Source organism: Felis catus, chromosome B3 (assembly GCF_018350175.1).
Source record: "Felis catus isolate Fca126 chromosome B3, F.catus_Fca126_mat1.0, whole genome shotgun sequence".
Classification (NCBI taxonomy): Eukaryota; Metazoa; Chordata; class Mammalia; order Carnivora; family Felidae; genus Felis; species Felis catus.
In genome coordinates, this window is record NC_058373.1 from 54,748,335 (window position 1) to 54,767,857 (window position 19,523).

General features: G+C 36.7%; 1 protein-coding gene across 2 annotated transcripts in view; it reads left to right on the forward strand.

Annotated features, from left to right (window-relative positions):
* The window catches only part of SECISBP2L (SECIS binding protein 2 like), a 65,621-nt gene that overhangs the window by 20,062 nt on the left and 26,036 nt on the right, over window positions 1–19,523 (forward strand). The window contains exons 8-14 of one of the 2 annotated variants that reach the window (XM_003987157.6): window positions 5,182–5,316; window positions 7,031–7,111; window positions 7,617–7,784; window positions 7,909–8,050; window positions 15,437–15,606; window positions 16,525–16,657; window positions 18,255–18,417. In XM_003987157.6, the coding sequence (XP_003987206.1) occupies window positions 5,182–5,316; window positions 7,031–7,111; window positions 7,617–7,784; window positions 7,909–8,050; window positions 15,437–15,606; window positions 16,525–16,657; window positions 18,255–18,417 (992 nt within the window). The remainder of the gene's footprint in view (window positions 1–5,181; window positions 5,317–7,030; window positions 7,112–7,616; window positions 7,785–7,908; window positions 8,051–15,436; window positions 15,607–16,524; window positions 16,658–18,254; window positions 18,418–19,523) is intronic. The other variant, XM_019832463.3, reaches the window with a different exon arrangement.

The following is a 19,523-nucleotide window of genomic DNA, read 5'->3' on the forward strand; positions in this document are numbered from 1 at the left end:
CTATTACTTTTGGTATCCATAGCCCACTGGAGGGGAGGTAATAATACCAGTGTGGTGAAGAATAGTAAAAGAACAATAAAAAAATAATGCAAATACATATATGCAGTCTGTTAGGTTTTGTTTATTTTGCATTTCTCTTCATTCCAGAAGAACTGAAGCCAGATGTTGAGCAATGTGTTTCCTACTTCTGATAGGTTATTAGACCTATTCTTAAGTATGTATCTGTGGGGCACCTGTGTGGGTCAGCCAGTTAAGTGTCCGACTTTGACTCAGGTCGTGATCTTGCGGTTCGTGAGTTCCAGCCCCACATTGGGCTCTGTGCTGGAGCCTAGAGCCTGCTATGGATTTCGTGTCTGCCTCTCTCTGCCCCTCCCTTGCTCCTGCTCTGTCTCTTTTTCTCTCAAAAATAGATAACCATTAAAAAAAAATTTTTTTTAAGTTTGTATTTGTTTTGTAATATTCAGGATAATTTTTTTCTGTTAAAATATATTCCCCTTTTGTGATTTCTGATTGTTTACAGGCTTAAAAAGTCGCTTAGAAGTGAAATAAATAATTCACTTATATTTTCTATTTTTTTTGTAGCATAATGTTGCAAGACCTTTTTATCTGAGATTTATTTGGATGCATGATATAATAATGGTGTCAATTTTCAGAGTAACCAGTTGTAAAATTTTAATCTATTCTTTTCTCTGATTTGTTCTACGCTTTTACTCATTTGCTAATTTCTTATGTTTTAGGTGCTGTTTCTGGGCTGTTTGTTACATTTATCAGATTTTGGTACCTGTACCATGCTATTTTAACTTTTTTAATATTTTTACCAGTGTTTTAACATTTGAACAGATTCTTTCTGTATTCTGATGTAACCTTACTTTAATAATTTGATTTAAAAATTGTTTTTAATATTTATTTTTGAGAGAGAGAGAGAGAGAGCATGTGCGCCTGCACAGGAATAGGGGAGGGGCAGGGAGAGAGGGAGACACAGAACTCATAGCAGGCTCCAGGCTCTGAGCTGTCAGCACAGAGCCCGACGTGGGGTTTGAACTCACGAACCGCGAGATCATGACCTGAGCTGAAGTCGGACGCTTAACTGACTGAGTCGCCCAAGGACCTCAGTGTAATCTTAATTTTAAACAATGGATAGAATCTAAAAATTAAAAAAAAAAAAAGTCTTATTTTGTGAGTTGGTTGAAAAATAGAAGACATGAAAAAGATTATACAATGAAAAAAAACTCCTTTTCACCCTGTCTTCCCTTGTCTTCTCTTCCCTATAATTTCCTTTCAATTAGGGTTTTTTTTTGTATATTTTCATGTCATTATATGTAAATATAATTATGTATCTCATGTTTTTCCCACTCTGTTTGTTCTGTGCTGTTTTTATCACTTAACAATGTGTCTTGGAGACATTTCCATATTATTACATAGAGGACTTCCACACTTATAAAAAAACTCCTGTTTGAAGTATGGATATATCCTTGTTAGTTTCTGTAGTCTTCCTATTAATGGACACTTGAGTTGTTTGTAAATTATTGCTGGTATAGACATGCTACAGTATCATTTAGAAATGTGTGTGTATAGCAGCAAAATAAATTCCTGGATAAGGGACTGATGGGTGAAAAGGTTAAATCACTTCTGTTATTTGATACCATTTAAGCCTTGACAATAATGTAGAGAGTGCCTTTTTCCATATAGCTTTAGAGAGTGTATGTTTTCAGGATTTTGGATTTATGCCAGTTAGTTGAGAATGGTATATTAATATTGAGCATCTTTCCATATGTTTATCAGCTCTTTGTATTTTTTTTGTGAACTTGTTTGGTCATATCTTTTGTTCTCCCCCCCCCCCCCCCCCTCCTTTTTTCTTTTTTGTATCTTGATCTATTTTTTTCCCTTTTGGTACATTTTTAAAATCAATTTGATCAGGGGCACCTGGGTGGCTCAGTCGGTTGAGCGACCGACTTTGGCTCAGGTCATGATCTCATGGTTTGTGAGTTCAAGCCCTACGTCAGGCTGTCCTGAGAGCTCAGAGCCTGGAGCCTGCTTCAGATTCTGTGTCTCCCTCTCTCTCTGCCCCTCCCCCACTCATGCTCTGTCTCTCTCTGCCTTGGAAATAAATAAACATAAAAAAAATTTTTTTTTAAATCTATTTGATCAAGCTCTTACCAAATTTAAAAAATTTTAGGAGCCTTCAGTTCGTAATGTGAGTTGCAAATATTTTGCTAGGTTTTCATTTTCATTGTTGACTTTGCTCATTATTATTGCCATACACAAGTTTATGTTTTATTTTATTTATTTATTTATTTATTTATTTTAACATTTATTAATTTTTGAGACAGAGACAGAGCATGAACAGGCGAAGGTCAGAGAGAGAGGGAGACACAGAATCTGAAACAGGCTCCAGGCTCTGAGCTGCCAGCACAGAACCCGACGCAGGGCTTGAACTTACGGATCGCACGATCATGACCTGAGCCGAAGTCGGACGCCCAACCGACTGAGCCACCCAGGCACCCCCACAAGTTTATGTTTTAAATAGCATTAAGAAGTTCATCTTTAGGGCCTTCTGGGTGGCTCAGTCAGTTGAGTATCCAACTCTTGATTTTGGCTTGGGTCATGATCCCAGCATCATGGGATTGAGCCCCATGTCAGGCTCTGCACAGAGTGTGGAGCCTGCTTAAGATTCTCTTTCTCTCTCCCTCTCTCCCACTTGCATGTTCTTGCTCTCTCTCTAAAATTAAAAAAAAAAAAAATTGTTTTAGTGTTTGCAGCAACATTAATGCATATATACTTAACTGCTTTACAATAGGGCTTATTTCTGATACAATTTTAATGCCTTTGGAGGGCAGGTTTGCGTTTACTTTTTTGTGATAGTGACTGTCCAGAGAAAGAAAAGTTGTGCTCAAGAATTAATCTCTTGCGTTTTAGTCATCCCTGTTTTGGGGCTTGAGTCTTAGCACTTACTTACATGTTAATAACTTTTGAATTAAGTTGTTTCTTTTTTACCTAGACATTATAAATTGCATTTGTTTTACTAGTATTGTATGAGCTGCTTTTCGTGAACCAATTTTTGAAATATTTTCTGAAAATTTCTAAATAGTAAAGTTGAAGTAATTTTACAGAAAACATTCATGTAGCGACCAGCTTATATGCTAGCTAAGATTTTACTGAGATTTGTTTCATTGCTTATGTATGCCTCTGTCCATTTCTCTGTCCAAGTTTATGAGCCTGTTTTAAAATGAGGTGAATATTTGAAATTGAGAAACTTTTGGGTATCTGGAAAATTATCCAGTTTCTTAAGAGATATTTATAGGATGTAGTTGAGTAGAAGAATTAAATTTGCAGTATGACTGTCTTCTGGCTTATTCTGTCATGCAGCCTACCTCGCAAAAGAGTATAAAAATTTCTTTCTTTCTTTCTTTCTTTCTTTCTTTCTTTCTTTCTTTCTTTCTTTCTTCCTTCCTTCCTTCCTTCCTTCCTTCCTTCCTTCCTTCCTTCCTTCTTTCCTTCTTTCTTTCTTTCCTTCTTTCTTTCCTTCCTTCTTTCCTTTTCTTTTTTCCTTTCTTTTATTCAGAGAGCATGCATGCATACAAGAGAGAGAGTGGGAAGGGGCAGAGAGAGAGGGAGAGAGAGAATTCCATGGAGGCTCAGTTCTGTCAGCCTGGAGTCTGACATGGGCTCGATCTTATCAACCGTGAGATCATGACCTGAGCTGAAAGCAAGAGTTGGGCGCTTAACCGACTGAACCACCCAGCCGCCTTTAAAAATTCAGTTTCTTAAAAAAAAAAAAAAAAAAAAAAAAAAAAAAATCCATTTATCAGCAAGTCTTTTTAGACCAGTTGCATAGCATGGGAATTTCTAGGTGGTTCCAGGTCTTTGTGTGCATACTTTGATTTCATCATCCAAAGCCTGTATATTAGTACCTTCTGGTCCAGATCTGCTTCATTTTCTGTTTATTGTTAGAATTTTTGGTAACTGGTAATGAAGATACTTCTCACATCTTCTAAGTGTCCTGGTTAAGAGATGCATTTCATGTTGGCTGCATTGGCATAAGGGGGGGTGGGGCTTGAAATGTCTTAAGATTCTTTTTTTTTTTTTTTTTTAATTTTTTTTTTTCAATGTTTATTTATTTTTGGGACAGAGAGACAGAGCATGAACGGGGGAGGGGCAGAGAGAGAGGGAGACACAGAATCGGAAACAGGCTCCAGGCTCTGAGCCATCAGCCCAGAGCCTGACACGGGGCTCGAACTCACGGACCGCGAGATCGTGACCTGGCTGAAGCCGGACGCTTAACCGACTGCGCCACCCAGGCGCCCCTGTCTTAAGATTCTTAATCTTGCTTTTATGACAGTTGAACATTTCACAGATTTGTTAATGGGATGATGATTTATGCATTGAAGGAAAATTTTATTCTCCTAAATCTATTTTCTTGTAAATAAGGGTTTTAATTTTTAACCTTTCCTAGGAATTGTTTCTTTCTTTTTTAATAAAACCACAGATATTAGAAGACTTATCATAGTTTAATAAAAAGGTAATGTGCACTTTGTCCCCATGATAACATATTGCAAAACTGTAGTCCATTCTCACAACCTGGATATTGATATTGATATAGTCAAGATACAGAACAGATCTGTTACTGCAAGGTTCCCTCATGTTTTTCCTTTTTGTAGCCACACTCCTGTTACCTTCCCTACCAGCCTCTTGTTAACCCCTAGAATCCACTGATCTGTTTCCCACTTTCTATAATTTGTCATTTCAAGAATGTTTATAAGTGAACTCATATAGTCCTTTTAGGATTGGATTTTTCACTTGTGTGATTCTCTGGAGATTCATCCAGATAATTGAGTATGTCAATCGTTTGTTCCTTTTGGTGGCTGAGTTTTGCTTTGTAGTGTGGATGTACCACAGTGAGTTTAACTGTTCTCCCAATCAAGGACATCTGGGTTTTTCCAGTGTTTAGCTATTATAAATAAAGCTGATCAGCATTCATGTATGGGGGGGGGGGGGGAATCTAACTTGCATTATCGCATTTTAATATTTTGTCAAAATAAATTATGTAAATTTTATAATAAATCATGCACTTTATGAAAATTCATTGAGTTACTTTTGTGTACTTTTCTGTGTGTTATATTTCAGGTAAATGTTCACTTAAAATAATAAGACATATATTTTTTCCTTCTGGGGCTTACTTAGGTTGGATTCAGATGCCGAGGACATAGTACTTCCTCAGAAAGAAGACAGAATTTGCAAAAGAGACAAGATAATAAGCAGTTAAACACCAGTCAATCTCATAGAGGCGACTCAAATTCTGAGTCTTTATATTTTGAGGTATTTTTTTAGGCTCTATTTATAAACTGTCATAGCAAATGTTCCCATTAAGAAATTAATTTTCTTACATTATGATAAGTACTTTTTATATCTTAACACATGATTCTGATATTAGATTATAAATTACGTAGAAGTACTGATTCATTTTTGTCTTGGATATATATATAGTATAAAGTTAACTTCGTTAATGTTTATTTTTATAAATTTTGTTATGAGTATTTTGAGGTAACATGTGGAGGTAAAACTTGTTTTTACGTGGGTTAAACCTACTATGAAACTTTCTCCCTAATTTTTCTTATTATTGTTTAGTCTCTTTGTCAAGTTTTTTAGATTTGGATGGTTTAGTCTAGCTAATTTGTGCTGCTGGGTGGGAGAATCTTGGAGAAGAACAAAGCTATTTTAGTTGCTGTACTAGGCAGAAAGTCTGTGCCATATTTTTATTGTTTATTTGTCTATATGGCTGTTATTGGAGGCCTGTTATATGTGTAAAATAAGGTGCTATGAGTGATGCATTGAATAAACATAGTAGCCTTAGGGAGGTTGCTGTACAGCAGAGAAATGTAGATGCCTGCATACCTAATGCTTGGGTGTGGTGGGAATTGAAGGGAAGGACAAATCCCTTTGAGTTTGTAATAGGGTGGAGATAACCGTTGGAACGGATTTTAAAGAATGGGTAGAATTTGGTTGTGTCAACATGGTGAACAGCATCCCCCATAACTCATTTGAATAAGTCATTTTTTTTGGATCATAGTTTCTATAAAGTGGGTCAATGGATGGAAATTAAACTGGAAAATGTGCTTGAGGCCAGAGGCTCGAGATGAATAATATGTTAGATAAACTTAGTAATTGACCTAAAGGACTTGGGAGTTATGTTATTTAGTTATGAAGAACAGTACATGTGACAGATTTATTATTTGCACTTAACCATGTAATTGGTTCCATCCTTATATTTAGTTAAAGGTATTAGGTATAATTTTCACTGTAAAGGAGGAGATTGGTGAAGAAATTACTTTGAATAGGGCTTTAAAAAAAATTTCTTAGCTTTTTAACCTTATTGACAGGTGTGTGTAGTATTGCAGGATAGGGAATATATTTACGAAATTCATACTAAGCCATCTGTTGAAAATATTTTCCAAATTATCTGACATGTGATAAAATACTTTTTGAATTTCTTTCCAATTACCTACCCATTTTAAGAGTAGAATTAATTAGAGGCACCTGGATGGCTCAGTCAGTTAAGTGCCCTACTCTTGATTTGGGATCAGGTCATGATCTCACAGTTTGTGAGATCGAGTCCGACGGTGCGGAGCCTGCTCGGGATTCTCTCTCTCGGCCTCTGCCCTTCCCTTGCTCACACACGCGTGTGCGCTCTCTCTCTCTCTCTCTCTCTCTCTCTCTTTCTCTCTCTTTCTCTCTCTCAAGACACATTAGTAAACTTTTTGTTTTTTAAGTAGAACTAATAAAAATGGTATGGTAGATATAGAAATCCAAAGGGTGTACGTGTGCAGATATGCCCCCATTGTTGAATAATGAAATTAGCTGTATTGTAACATGAGAGATGAGATTTCCTTTTTAAGACTGACTTTAAATAGTTTACTTTTAGAATTCAAAAAATTACTTGCCCATTTTTTATTATTCTTCAACATTGTAAAATGTTTTTCTTAAGAGTTTATTGCTTTGAACTGCTTTTACTTAACATGTGGAACTGTTTCAGGATGAAGATGGATTTCGAGAGCTAAACGAGAATGGAAATGCTAAAGACGATACTATTCAACAGAAACTTTCTTCAAAAGTAGTAAGTGGCCCTTTTTAAAAAGATAAGCAAAATACTTGAACATCTTTTGAACTACGGTTATGTTGAAAAGAAGTATTATAGTTTAGTATAAAGACATGGGGGGCAGCATGGTAGACAAGAAACCATGTATTTAGTACTTCATACTTATTTTCAGCATTGCCAGAACAAAGACACTTTCCTATAAAATCCATAGTTCTATTACAGACAAGACAACGCCATTAATTAAATGATCATACAGCGTACTTGTTGGAAAACTTGACTTACTTGGGAGTTATTTTGTTTTCAGGCCAGGATCCAGACAAGCATCACCAATTGCAGTAAGCTGTTTTATCTCTATTATTTTCCAGTCTGGAATGATCACGTCATCTTACTCTGTTCTTTATGACATTGAATTCTCAAAGAGTCCTGTCCAGTTATACTGGAGGACACCCCATATTCTGGATTGTCTTTCCTTAAGGTAGTCTTTTGTGGAATCAGTAACAGTGTTTTTGTCTGGTTATCTTAGTTGGATGATTTACCTGAAAACTCACCAATCAATATAGTGCAGACTCCAATTCCCATTACAACTTCCGTTCCTAAACGTGCAAAAAGTCAGAAGAAGAAAGCTTTAGCAGCAGCCCTTGCCACGGCTCAAGAATATTCAGAAATAAGTATGGAGCAAAAAAAACTACAGGTATTTATTCATTTTTGTGAACAAATATAATTGGTAGATTTGGGGACAGAAAGACAAATATCATCATAAATTGCCATACTTTCATACTATCACAAAAAATAAATGTTTTCATATTACTTTGCAGGAAGCTTTATCAAAGGCAGCTGGAAAAAAGAATAAAACACCTGTGCAGCTAGATTTGGGGGACATGTTAGCAGCTCTGGAAAAACAACAACAAGCGATGAAAGCACGGCAGATTACTAATACCAGACCTCTGTCATATACAGGTGATGTCATTATTTGAGGAATTTGCTGTTTGCTTTTGGTAATATATTTTGAATATTGTTAATTTAAATTATATATATCTAAAAAATCCAGAGTCTTCTCACCAGCTCTTCTGTTACCCTCGTCGCCCCATCATTGTACTGCATCGTAGTAGCCTCCTGTTACTTACCTTTCCCTCCTGCTATAACTGCACTCTATCTTGAAAGGAGTGATCTTTTAAAATATGAATAGGATTATATCACTCCACTACTCAGAACCCTCCAGTAGCTCTTGATCTCACTTGGAGTACGGCTGGAGTCCTGACTAAAGCCACATCTTAGCTGATCCTGTGACCTTTTTGCCCCCATCACCATTCTCTCTGGCACACACTGCTGTAGCCAGTCAGCCCCCTTGCTGTTCCACAGACACACCCAACATGCTCCTAGCTCAGTATCTTTGTGCTTACTATTTCCTTTCCCCGGAATTCTCCTTCTTCATATATCAATGTGTGGTTTGTTCTTTCAGGTCCTTCGGGTCTCTGTACAAATGTCAGTTGGTGTAATTGTGAACCAGCTAATGTTTTTCTTCCTCAGAGATTGAAATAAGAATCACAACTAATTTGGCTTTATAACTTTTAAATTGGATAATGGGAAACATAGGAATTTTGATCAAGGTGTGTGTATGTGTGAGAGAGAGAGAGAATATGAATGATTTGGCTTTGTACTGAAACAGTAATGTATATTTTAGCAAACCTTATCAGATTTAAAATTCAGCAGTTCTTATGTGTTCCCTTATTTCTTTTCATAGCCTTAGTTAGAGAGGAAGAGAAGTAAGATAAAGGAAGGGGAAAGGCACCAACAAAAAGCAGATATTAAGACGCAGAATTGAATATTCTGTTTCTTTTGTTCCTATGTAAAGGGTCTGTCTTTAGACAAGAAGATAATTAACAGAATATAACTTTAGTTCTACGTGCAGAATGTTTATACCTACAGCTAGTTACGTGTCAAGTATAAACCTTAGCTTTGAGTAACTGTTAGTAAAAATAGTGTTCAATATGTACTGAGCTTTTGAGTTGCATGTTGTTGAGTTGGAGAGAGAGGCAATTACATCTCATTGAAAGAGTAAAGGACTATAGCAGTGGAACTGACAGTTAGCAGTATTCTGGAGGCAGTACGGCCTCATGGCAACAAGCAGGGGCTTTGGAATTGAGTTGTCTAGGTTTGAAATCTGTTCTTCTGTGTATTTCCTTGGCAAGTTATTTCCTGACATTAAGATGGAGGTAATGATAGTACCTACTTCAGGGTTGTTTTGAAGAGTAAATGAGATGGTACATGTAATGTGGTCAGAAGAGTATCTGGGTTATAATCACTCAATAAATGTTAACTAATTACTGTGGAGAAGAGATTGTTAACCTGTGATGGCTTTATTGTTATAACTTTGATTTATTTAGCAAATGTTAATTTATACAACTGTAAATATTTACATGGAAAGCATGTCAAGGACTGTGGAATTACAGATTAAAAAGTTAATAATCTAGTTGGGGAGAAAGACATACATAAATAACTAATAAAGAGCAGTGCCTTAGGAAGGATACCAGCAAAGTTTTATGAACTTTCAGAAGAGTGATTTATAATAGTCAACGGAGAGATATGGGGAGGATGTTACAAATCACTTCATATAACATTTGGATTGGGCTTTGAAGGGAGAGTATAATTCTTGTCAGATGGAAATGAGTGTTTAAATGAGAAAGTATTGGTTGCAAAAAAAATGGACTTTCTTGGGAAGTCCAAGAAAAGAGTGAGACTATTGTAGATATGTCAAAAGATTATGAGGAATGATAGGGTTTTGTTTGTTTGTTTTTTAACTGATGGAATGTGGAAGCAGGTTAAAAAGGACTCCAAACTCTCCTCGTTGGAGGATTGTGGTGATTATAATGATATCAAACAGGGATCATGGAAGAAGAATTTTTGTTGGGAAGAACAGACTCCAGCCCTATTGTGTTTGAAATGCTAGTTAGGGATATCCTGATGGTGCCTATTTAAATTGTAGTTATGTGCAGTTTAGGTTAGAAGTCAGTGAGTTTCAAAGAGAGATAGAAGTGTAGCTCTGGAAATACATAAGGTTGTTAGGGGAAAGAAAAGTTAGGAAAATATATTCAAGGATAAAGTCTTGTGGTGTGCTTAGATTTAAAGGACAGCGAGAAGAATTAGATTTAGTGATTGCAAGCTTGTATGTGATCTTGACCATAGCATTTGTGAGCATATGGGTAGGACAGAGACCAGAAAGCAGACTCTTCAGGACCTCTGGGGAAAATGGCCACGTAGAAGGATCCTAAGCTTACCTTGTCAATCAGCTACAATTAGATAGCATCCACATCAGTGTAAATAACTGGTAAAGCAGACTATTGAGAAGTTTAGTAAGGGAGGAAAGGGGAGTGATAGTACTTTAGCGTGAGGGGAAGCCAGTCAGGGGAATGGTTTTGTTGGTTTGTCTGTTTTTTGTTTTTCTTTCTTCTATATACAGAAGATTTAGCTTCTTGTTGGGAGATAGGGAAAAGAGTTGGGGGTCGAGGAAGACCTTAAAAGATGAAAGGGAAATGCGTAGAGCAAGATCCTTGGGAAATTAATCCTGAGATGGGATTTCTTTTTTAAAGATTTTTATTTATTATTTATTTTTGAGAAACAGTATGAGCAAGGGAGTGTCAGACAGAGAGGGAAAATCTCAAGCAGGCTCCACGCTGTCAGTGCAGAGCCTGGTGTGGTGCTCGAACTCATGAAACTGTGAGATCATGACCTGAGCTGAAATCAAGAGTCAGAAGCTTGACCAACTGAGCCACCCAGGTGCCCCGTGAGATGGGATTAAGAGGAGAGGTGGTGATACACAGTGGTGATACACAGTGAACAGGAATTAGGATGCCTTCTGCCTCCTCTCAGGTGGCATGTACATTCAATTTATATATATATATATATATATGTGTGTGTATATATATATATATATATATATATATATATATACGTATATATAATTTTGGCTAACATACAGTGTGTAAAGTGTGCTCTTGGTTTTTGGATAGATTCCTGTGGTTCATCGCTTACATACAACATCCAGTCCTCATCCCAACAAGTGCCCTCCTCAGTGCCCATCACCCATATTCCCCTCTTCCCCACCCCCATCAACTGTCAGATTGTTCTCTAGATTTAAGAGTCTCTTATGGTTTGCCTCTCTCCCTCTTTGTTTGTAACTATTTTTTCTCCTTTCCTTCCCCCATGGTCTTCTGTTAGGTTTCTCAAGATCCACATGAGTGAAAACATATGATATCTGTCTTTCTCTGACAGACTTATTTCACTCAACATAACACCATCCAGTTCCATCCGTGTTGCTGCAAATGGCATGATTTCATTCTTTCTCATTGCCAAGTAGTATTCCATTGTATACATAAACCACATCTTCTTTATCCATTCAACAGTTGATGGACATTTAGGCTCTTTCTATAATTTGGCTATTGTTGAAAATGCTATTATAAACATTTTTGGAAAACCTCCAAATGCATGGAGGTTAAAGAACATACTACTAAAGAATGAAGGGGTGAACCAGGCAGTTAAAGAAGAAATTAAAAAATATATGGAAACAAATGAAAGTGAAAACACAACAATCCATCCCTTTGGGATGCAGCAAAGGCAGTCCTGAGAGGAAAATACATTGCAGTCCAGGCCTGTTTCAGGAAACAAGAAAAATCCCAAATACAAAATCTAACAGCGCACTGAAAGAAACTAGAAGCAGAACAACAAAGAAACCCCAAGGCCAGCAGAAGGAGAGAAAAAGTAATGATCAGAGAAGAAATAAACAATATAGAATCCAAAAACAGAAAAACAAAAAAAAAACCCCAGTAGAACAGATCAATGAAACTAAGAGCTGTTGTTTTGAAAAAATAAACAAAATTAATAAACCCCTAGCCAGACTTCTCAAAAAGAAAAGAGAGAGGACCCCAATAGATAAAATCACGAATGAAAATGGATTTATCACAATCCCTCAGAAATACAAGCAATTATTGGGGAATTCTATGAAAAATTATATGCCAACAAACTGGACAACCTGGAAGAAGTGGACAAATTCCTAGACACTCACACTGTACCAAAACTCAAATGGGAAGAAATAGAAAGTTTGAACAGACCCATAAGCAGTGAAGAAATTGAATCAGCTATCAAAAATCTGCCAACAAATTAGAGTCCTGGACCAGATGGCTTCCCTAGGAATTCTACCAGACATTTAAAGCAGAGTTGATACCTGTCCTTCTCAGGCTGTTCCAAAAAATAGAAATGGAAGGAAAACTTCCAGACTCATTCTATGAAGCCAGCATTACTTTGATTCCCTAACCAGAGACCCCACAAAAAAAGGAGAATTATAGGCCAATATCCCTGATGAACATGGATGCAAAAATTCTCAACAAGATACTAGCAGATCGAATTCAATAGCATATAAAAAGAATTACTTACTATGATCAAGTGGGATTCATTCCTGGACTGCAGGGCTGGTTCAATATTTGCAAATCAGTCAGTGTGATACATCACATTAATAAAAGAAAGGGTAAGAACCATATGATTGTGTCAATAGATGCAGAAAAAACATTTTGACAAATACAGCATCCTTTCTTAGTAAAAACCCTCAAGAAAGTCAGGATACAAGGAACATACCTAAACATCATAAAAGCCCTATATTAAAAGCCCACAGCTAATATCATCCTCAATGGGGAAAAACTGAGAGCTTTCCCCCTGAGATCAGCAACACAACAGGGATGTCCACTCTCACCGTTGTTTAATATAGTGTTGGAAGTCCTAGCATCAGCAGTCAGACAACAAAATGAAATAAAAGGCATCAAAATTGGCAAAGAAGAAGTCAAACTTTCACTTTTCGCAGACAACATGATACTCTACATGGAAAACCCGAAAGACTCCACCAAAAGGCTGCTAGAATTGATACATGAATTCAGCAAAGTTGCTGGGTACAAAATCAGTGTACAGAAATCGGTTGCATTTGTATACACCAATAATGAAGCAACAGAGAAATCAAGAAATTGATCCCATTTACAATTGCACCAAGAACCATAAAATACCTAGGAATAAACCTAATCAAAGATGTAAAAGATCTGTATGCTGAAAACTCTAGAAAGCTTATGAAGGGAATTGAAGAAGACACAAAGAAATGGAAAAAATTCCATACTCATGGATTGGAAGAATAAATATTGTTAAAAAATCAATACTACCCAATCTACACATTCAATGGAATCCCAATCAAAATTGCCCCAGCATTCTTCTCAAAGCTAGAACAAACAATCCTAAAATTTGTATAGAACCACAAAAGACCCCAAATATCCAAAATAATATTGAAAAAGGAAACCAGAGTGGGAAGCATGACAATCCCAGACTCTACTACAAAGTTGTAATCATCAAGACAGTATGTGTGGTATTGGCACAAAAACAGACATATAGACCAATGGAATAGAATAGAGAACCCAGAATTGGACCCACAAATGTATGGCCAGCTAATCTTTGACAAAGCAGGAAAGAGTATCCAATGGAAAAAAAGACAGTCTCTAGACAGTGACATGCAGAAGAATGAAACTAGACCACTTTCTTACACCATACGCAAAAATAAACTCAAAATGGATGAAAGACCTAAATGTGAGACAAGACGCCATCAAAACCCTAGAGGAGAAAGCAGGCAACAACCTCTGACCTCAGCCACAGCAATTTCTTGCTTGACACATCTCCAGAGGCAAGGGAATTAAAAGCAAAAATGAATTATTGGGACCTCCTCAGGGTAAAAAGCTTTTACACCGCAAAGGAAACAATCAACAGAACTAAAAGGCAACTGATGGAATGGGAGAAGATACTTGCAAATGACCTATCAGATAAAGGGTTAGTATCCAAAAATCTATAAAGAACTTACCATACTCAACACCTGAAAAACAAATAATACAGTGAAGGAATGGGGAGAAGACACGAATAGACACTTTTTCAAAAAAGACATCCAGATGGCCAACAAACACATGAAAAGATGGTCAACATCACTCATCAGCAGAGAAATACAGATCAAAACCACAATGAAATACCACCTCACACCGGTCAGAGTGGCTAAAATTAACAACTCAGGAAACAGCAGATGCTGGTGAGGATGTGGAAAAAAGTGAACCCTCTTGCACTGTTGGTGGGAATGCAAACTGGTGCAGCCGCTGTGGAAAACCTTGTGGAGGTTCCTCAAAAAAATTAAAAATAGAACTATCCTATGACCCAGCAATAGCACTACTAGGAATTTATTCAAAGGATACAGGAGCGCTGATTCATTTAATGTTTTTTTATGTTTATTTTTGAGAGAGAGAGGGAGCACAGGCAGGGGAGGGGCAGAGAGAGAGAGAGGGAGACACGGACTCTGAAGCAGGTTCCAGGCTCTAAGCTGTCAGCACAGAGCCTGACACGGGGCTCAAACTCATGGACTGCGAGATCATGACCTGAGCCAAAGTTGGATGCGAAACCGACTGAACAACCCAGGTGCCTGGCATATCCGTTTATATTGGACAGCAGCTTCTCAGGGGAGTAATAGGAGAGCTTTGCTGCTAGAGCACAAGGATTGAGGATAAGGTCCTCGGACTGCTAAAGGACTGGGTCACCACTACTGGGTGCGGGTATCAATCAGGTGTAAAAGAACTGCTGAATAGTACTGAGAGTGCAGCCAAAGGGGAAGATCACTCTTCACTGGTGGATGGAAATGAGGAGTGATAGACTATTTCATATAAAAGAGTGATGGTTTTTTTATAATTTTTTTTAATGTTTATTTTTGAGAGAGAGAGAGAGAGAGAGAACACCTGCATGGGGGAATGGCAGGGAGAGGGAGACAGAGGATCTGAAGTGGGCTCTGTGCTGACAGCAGAAAGCCTGATGCCAGGCTTGAACTCATGAACCATGAGATCGTGTCCTGAGCTTAAGTCAGCTTAACAGACTGAGCCACCTAGGTGCCCTATATAAGGGTGATTCTTATGTAAGATTCCGTAGGAATAAGGAGAGGTGCAAAGTTTTGAAATTGCAGAGGTAGAGTGGTTCTGCCTGGAGACCAGTTGCAAAGAATTGCCATGCTTGAGGCTTGCTGCTGTGGAGTAGAACTAATAATTTATTTGTCCCTGCTTTGGATTGCTGAATTAGTTACCTGCATTGGCTTTGTCATCTTTATCTTATGGAGGTTAAACAGATGCATAAAAGCTGTAGCTGAGAGATACTGCATGGCCCTGTATTACTCCTACTATTATGATGTCTATTCTCCCACAAGAAGAGGATGTTCTTGTAGATTTATCATTAGAAATGTTCATTGTATGCGGCACTGGCTGTAATAGTAAAGCTAATGTTCTTGTTTGTTTTTAGTGGTCACTGCAGCTTCTTTTCACACTAAAGACTCTACTAACAGAAAACCCTTAACCAAAAGTCAGCCATGTTTGACATCCTTTAATTCTTTGGACATTACTTCCTCTAAAGCAAAGAAAGGAAAAGAGAAGGAAATTGCTAAACTAAAACGACCCACAGCACTTAAAAAGGTAAACTGAAACCTGGAGATGTTTATTTTACAAGTTAAATTTAAGGATTTAAAATGTTTTGCAAAAGTAGTTGTGGCATTTTAGCCAACAGATTGTTATGAGATATTTATAGGTGTATATCTTTATGATGAATAGTTAATTGAAAGTTGGGGATATCATCAGCATCATGATTATCTTTCTATATTGAACAAAACCCTGGAGGATGAATTATTTCTGTAAGGTTAAAAAAAAGCAAAAGAAGTTAAACATTTAGCATCCAAAACATTGGACTGTAGGAATCAGAAGCCCTAGATTCTGGTACTAAATTATATAGTTTTAGGCAAACCTTTCTTACCCTTATCTTCTTCATCTATAAGTTGGGATAATATCTGCTCTGTTTAACTCAGTATTTTATTTTTGTGGGTGTAATCTCTGTACCCAGCATGGAGCTTGAACTCAACAACCCCAAGATCCAGAGTCGCATGCTGTACCAACTAAGCCTGCCAGGTGCCCCTAACTCAGTATTGTTAGGAGCAGAATGAGATAATCCAGGTCCAAATAATTGAAAACTGCAAAATGTAAATTTAATGTTAAACTGTATGACCTGGTTTCCACACTTGTTATTTTATCCATTTTTGTGGAAACTCTAGTTTGTCAATCAGGAGTTAAAGCCTGAAGCAGATGTGGTTTGATAGCTGTAGCATTATACAGCATAATTGCCTTCCTTTATTTTGGATATGGTACCTTTTTCAACTACAGGGCCTAAAATTACTTTTTTTTTTTTTTTGCCAGTTTGTTTGTAACCAACTAAACATGTAGCCAACCAAACTCCTCATGTCCATTTTTAAGTGAACTGTATCTGTGTAATAGTGAACATTTTAATCATTCTATACATTCTTAAAGAATGATCAGTAATTAAAGATTGGTAATGACTTTTAGGTTATTTTGAAAGAAAGAGAGGAAAAGAAGGGCCGTTTAACTGTGGACCACAACCTTTTGGGATCTGAGGAACCAATAGAAATGCACTTAGATTTTATTGATGATTTGCCACAGGAGATTGTTTCCCAGGAAGGTAAGATTGTCCCTTTCTCCCTTCTCGTGGAATGGTTCAGAGTATTTTAATTAATAAGCCATCACTAATTATTATCCTAATTGGAGGATATGCTCCATATTTTATGTAAATTTCTTTATTTTTGAGAGTGGTTTGTTTTGAAGATGCCTCTATAGGGAGATATTTAACAGGGGGAAGGGGCAGGTGTTATATAGCAGAACTGTGGCATTTTTTGAGGCTTGAGTCCTGAATTTGTTGTATACACTAATAATTATGATCTCACCAATGTATCTTATGTAACTCATAGTTCTTTCATTTTGTCTTCTTTCGTATCTAGAACACTACTTGCTATTTTTGTCACAGGACTATTTTTCATTGAATTTTTTTTGTTGATTTTCTTTCTTGCTTTTATGAATTAATACATATACCACAATGAGTAAAGAATTACAAAGCCTTTTGTAGTACAGAATTCAGTTGATCAATAAGATATAGTCCCATACGGTAGCCAGCACATATCATTTTGAATGGGACCTCAGCAAAACTGCACATTCTTTCTGATATTTTTACTGCTGTGGAAGAAAGATTTAAAGAGATCCCTGGCTAGGTCCCCTTTTCTGCTGGTATATGTGTATTCCTTTCTGCAACACATTCAAGTCTGATTTCCACATATTAACTGGTAGTGTTCCATTGTGTAGAAAAATGAGTGCTTCTAAAGATTGTTCAGCCAGGACATATTTGGCTAGCATTCCCCTTTTCTCTCAATTAAATATCCTTGCCTTTGTATTTAGGTTTATCCATTCATTCAAAAATGGATGAATTCAATATTCATTCAAGTGTTTATTGAACACTTACCATGTGTACTTCAGTAACTGGGTTGGGGGTAGAAGGTCAGGAAATGTAATAAAGAATGGATTGTCCTGCTCCAAAAAGCTAATCATTGGTAGGGAGATAAGATACATGTGTGACTTTGCTAATTAGTGGACTGGAGTACAAAAAATAACTCATTTCTTGAATTTAGCTGTTTAAGAAAGAAGCAGTAAATGAAGGGGGCAGTGAAATCAAGAGGTGGTATATCTAAAGAATGAGGCTGCCTGAGCACAGAAGCAAAGACCAAATGAGAGAGAAACTGGGGTGGTGTCTGAAGAAATGAGGAGTGGTGTGGAGAGAATGAGTGAGGTAGAATTCATCACTGCCAGCAGCAATGGGAATTTGTAGACAGTTAAAAAATGTATTTCTAAGAAATAGGTGAAAAATTTGAGACGAAGGAGATGGGTAATATGATCTGGAAAGAGGTTCAAAAGTTATTACCTTTGTTCTTCAATTTAAATCCTCTAAGAATACATGTTTTAGATCATTTGGCTTTCTCTCCTCTCTTCTGTAGAGACTTACAGGCTCGGCTGTACTTGGTTTTTAAGAGTATGTTTTAAGAGATAATAGGAAGACTTCATTTTTGTAGTATATGAGAAATGTTTGTGATATAAACAATGTCCAACTCGTTAGCTTCTGGGGAATTTGGAAATTATACAAAAGACAGCTGCCATTCTAAGCATTGATCAGTAGATAGCTTTTCAGCATTTAAAGTTTCTAAATTCTTTCCCTTCACCCCACATCTCCACAGATACTGGACTGAGCATGCCCAGTGATACTTCACTCTCTCCAGCAAGTCAGAATTCTCCATACTGTATGACACCTGTGTCACAAGGCTCTCCGGCTAGTTCTGGGATAGGCAGTCCGATGGCATCTTCTACAATAACCAAAATCCACAGCAAAAGATTTAGAGAGTAAGTTTTAGCCTCATTATTGAGGTTGAATAGTTTAAGTATCTTGATTGTAGTTCTGAATACAGTATTGTCATTACTTGATGGGTGGAGCATGCAGCACTTCAAAGATATTTAAGTTCTTCCTTCAAATTGTGTTTAGCAGCTAGTTTTATTGTATTTAAAGCATTTGACTTCTATCAGCTATCAGTGTTCATATGAAAGTGATTTCATAGTAAATATTCTTTTTATATCAAATAGTGTTTATAAATAAACCTGGAAATTTGACTTTTTATATCTTACATATACAGTGCCTTAATAGGAAGTTTTTCCTCCTCAAATGCTTTTGCTTTTTTGTTTATATTATTGGTCTTTCAGAAAAAAACCCTGTGTAACGAATAAATTACAAGTTTCTAAGACCCCGTTCCATGAAGTAAACATATTACATGAAGCTGTTTGTTTTTAAGCAAATATTTCTGTTTTAAAATGCCCATCAGTGAGTAATCTTGAACTAGAAGTTACTCCTATGAAGGATTTTAGGATTTTAACATTTGTATAGATGGATTTATTTTACATTTAAAAATGACATATGAAAGAATCCCAGGGTGAATGAAAAATCAGTATGAATCCAAACCATTTTGGTTTGTTCTATTCCTTTGTTTTTTTTAATTGAAGTGTAGTTGATACACAATATGATAATTAGTTTTAGGTGTACTATATAGTGATTTGACATCATATACATTATGAAATGATCACCATGAGAAGTCTTAGTTACCATCTGTCACCCAAGTTATTACAATAATATTGACTATATTCTGTATGATGTGTTTTATATCCTCGTGATGTACTCACTTTATAACTGGAAGTTCGTGTTTCACCTATTTCAGCTGTATCTCCACTCCCTTCCCATCTGGCAACCACAATTTTATTCTCTATTCATGAATCTATTTCTGTTTTGGTCACTTGTTTTGTGTTTTAGATTCTATATATAAGTAAAATCATATGATATTTGTTTTTCTCTGATTTATTTCACTTAGCATAATATTCCCTGGGTCCATCCACGTTGTTGCAGATGGCAAGATTTCATTATTTTTTATGGCTAAATAATATGCCACACACAGTGTACAATA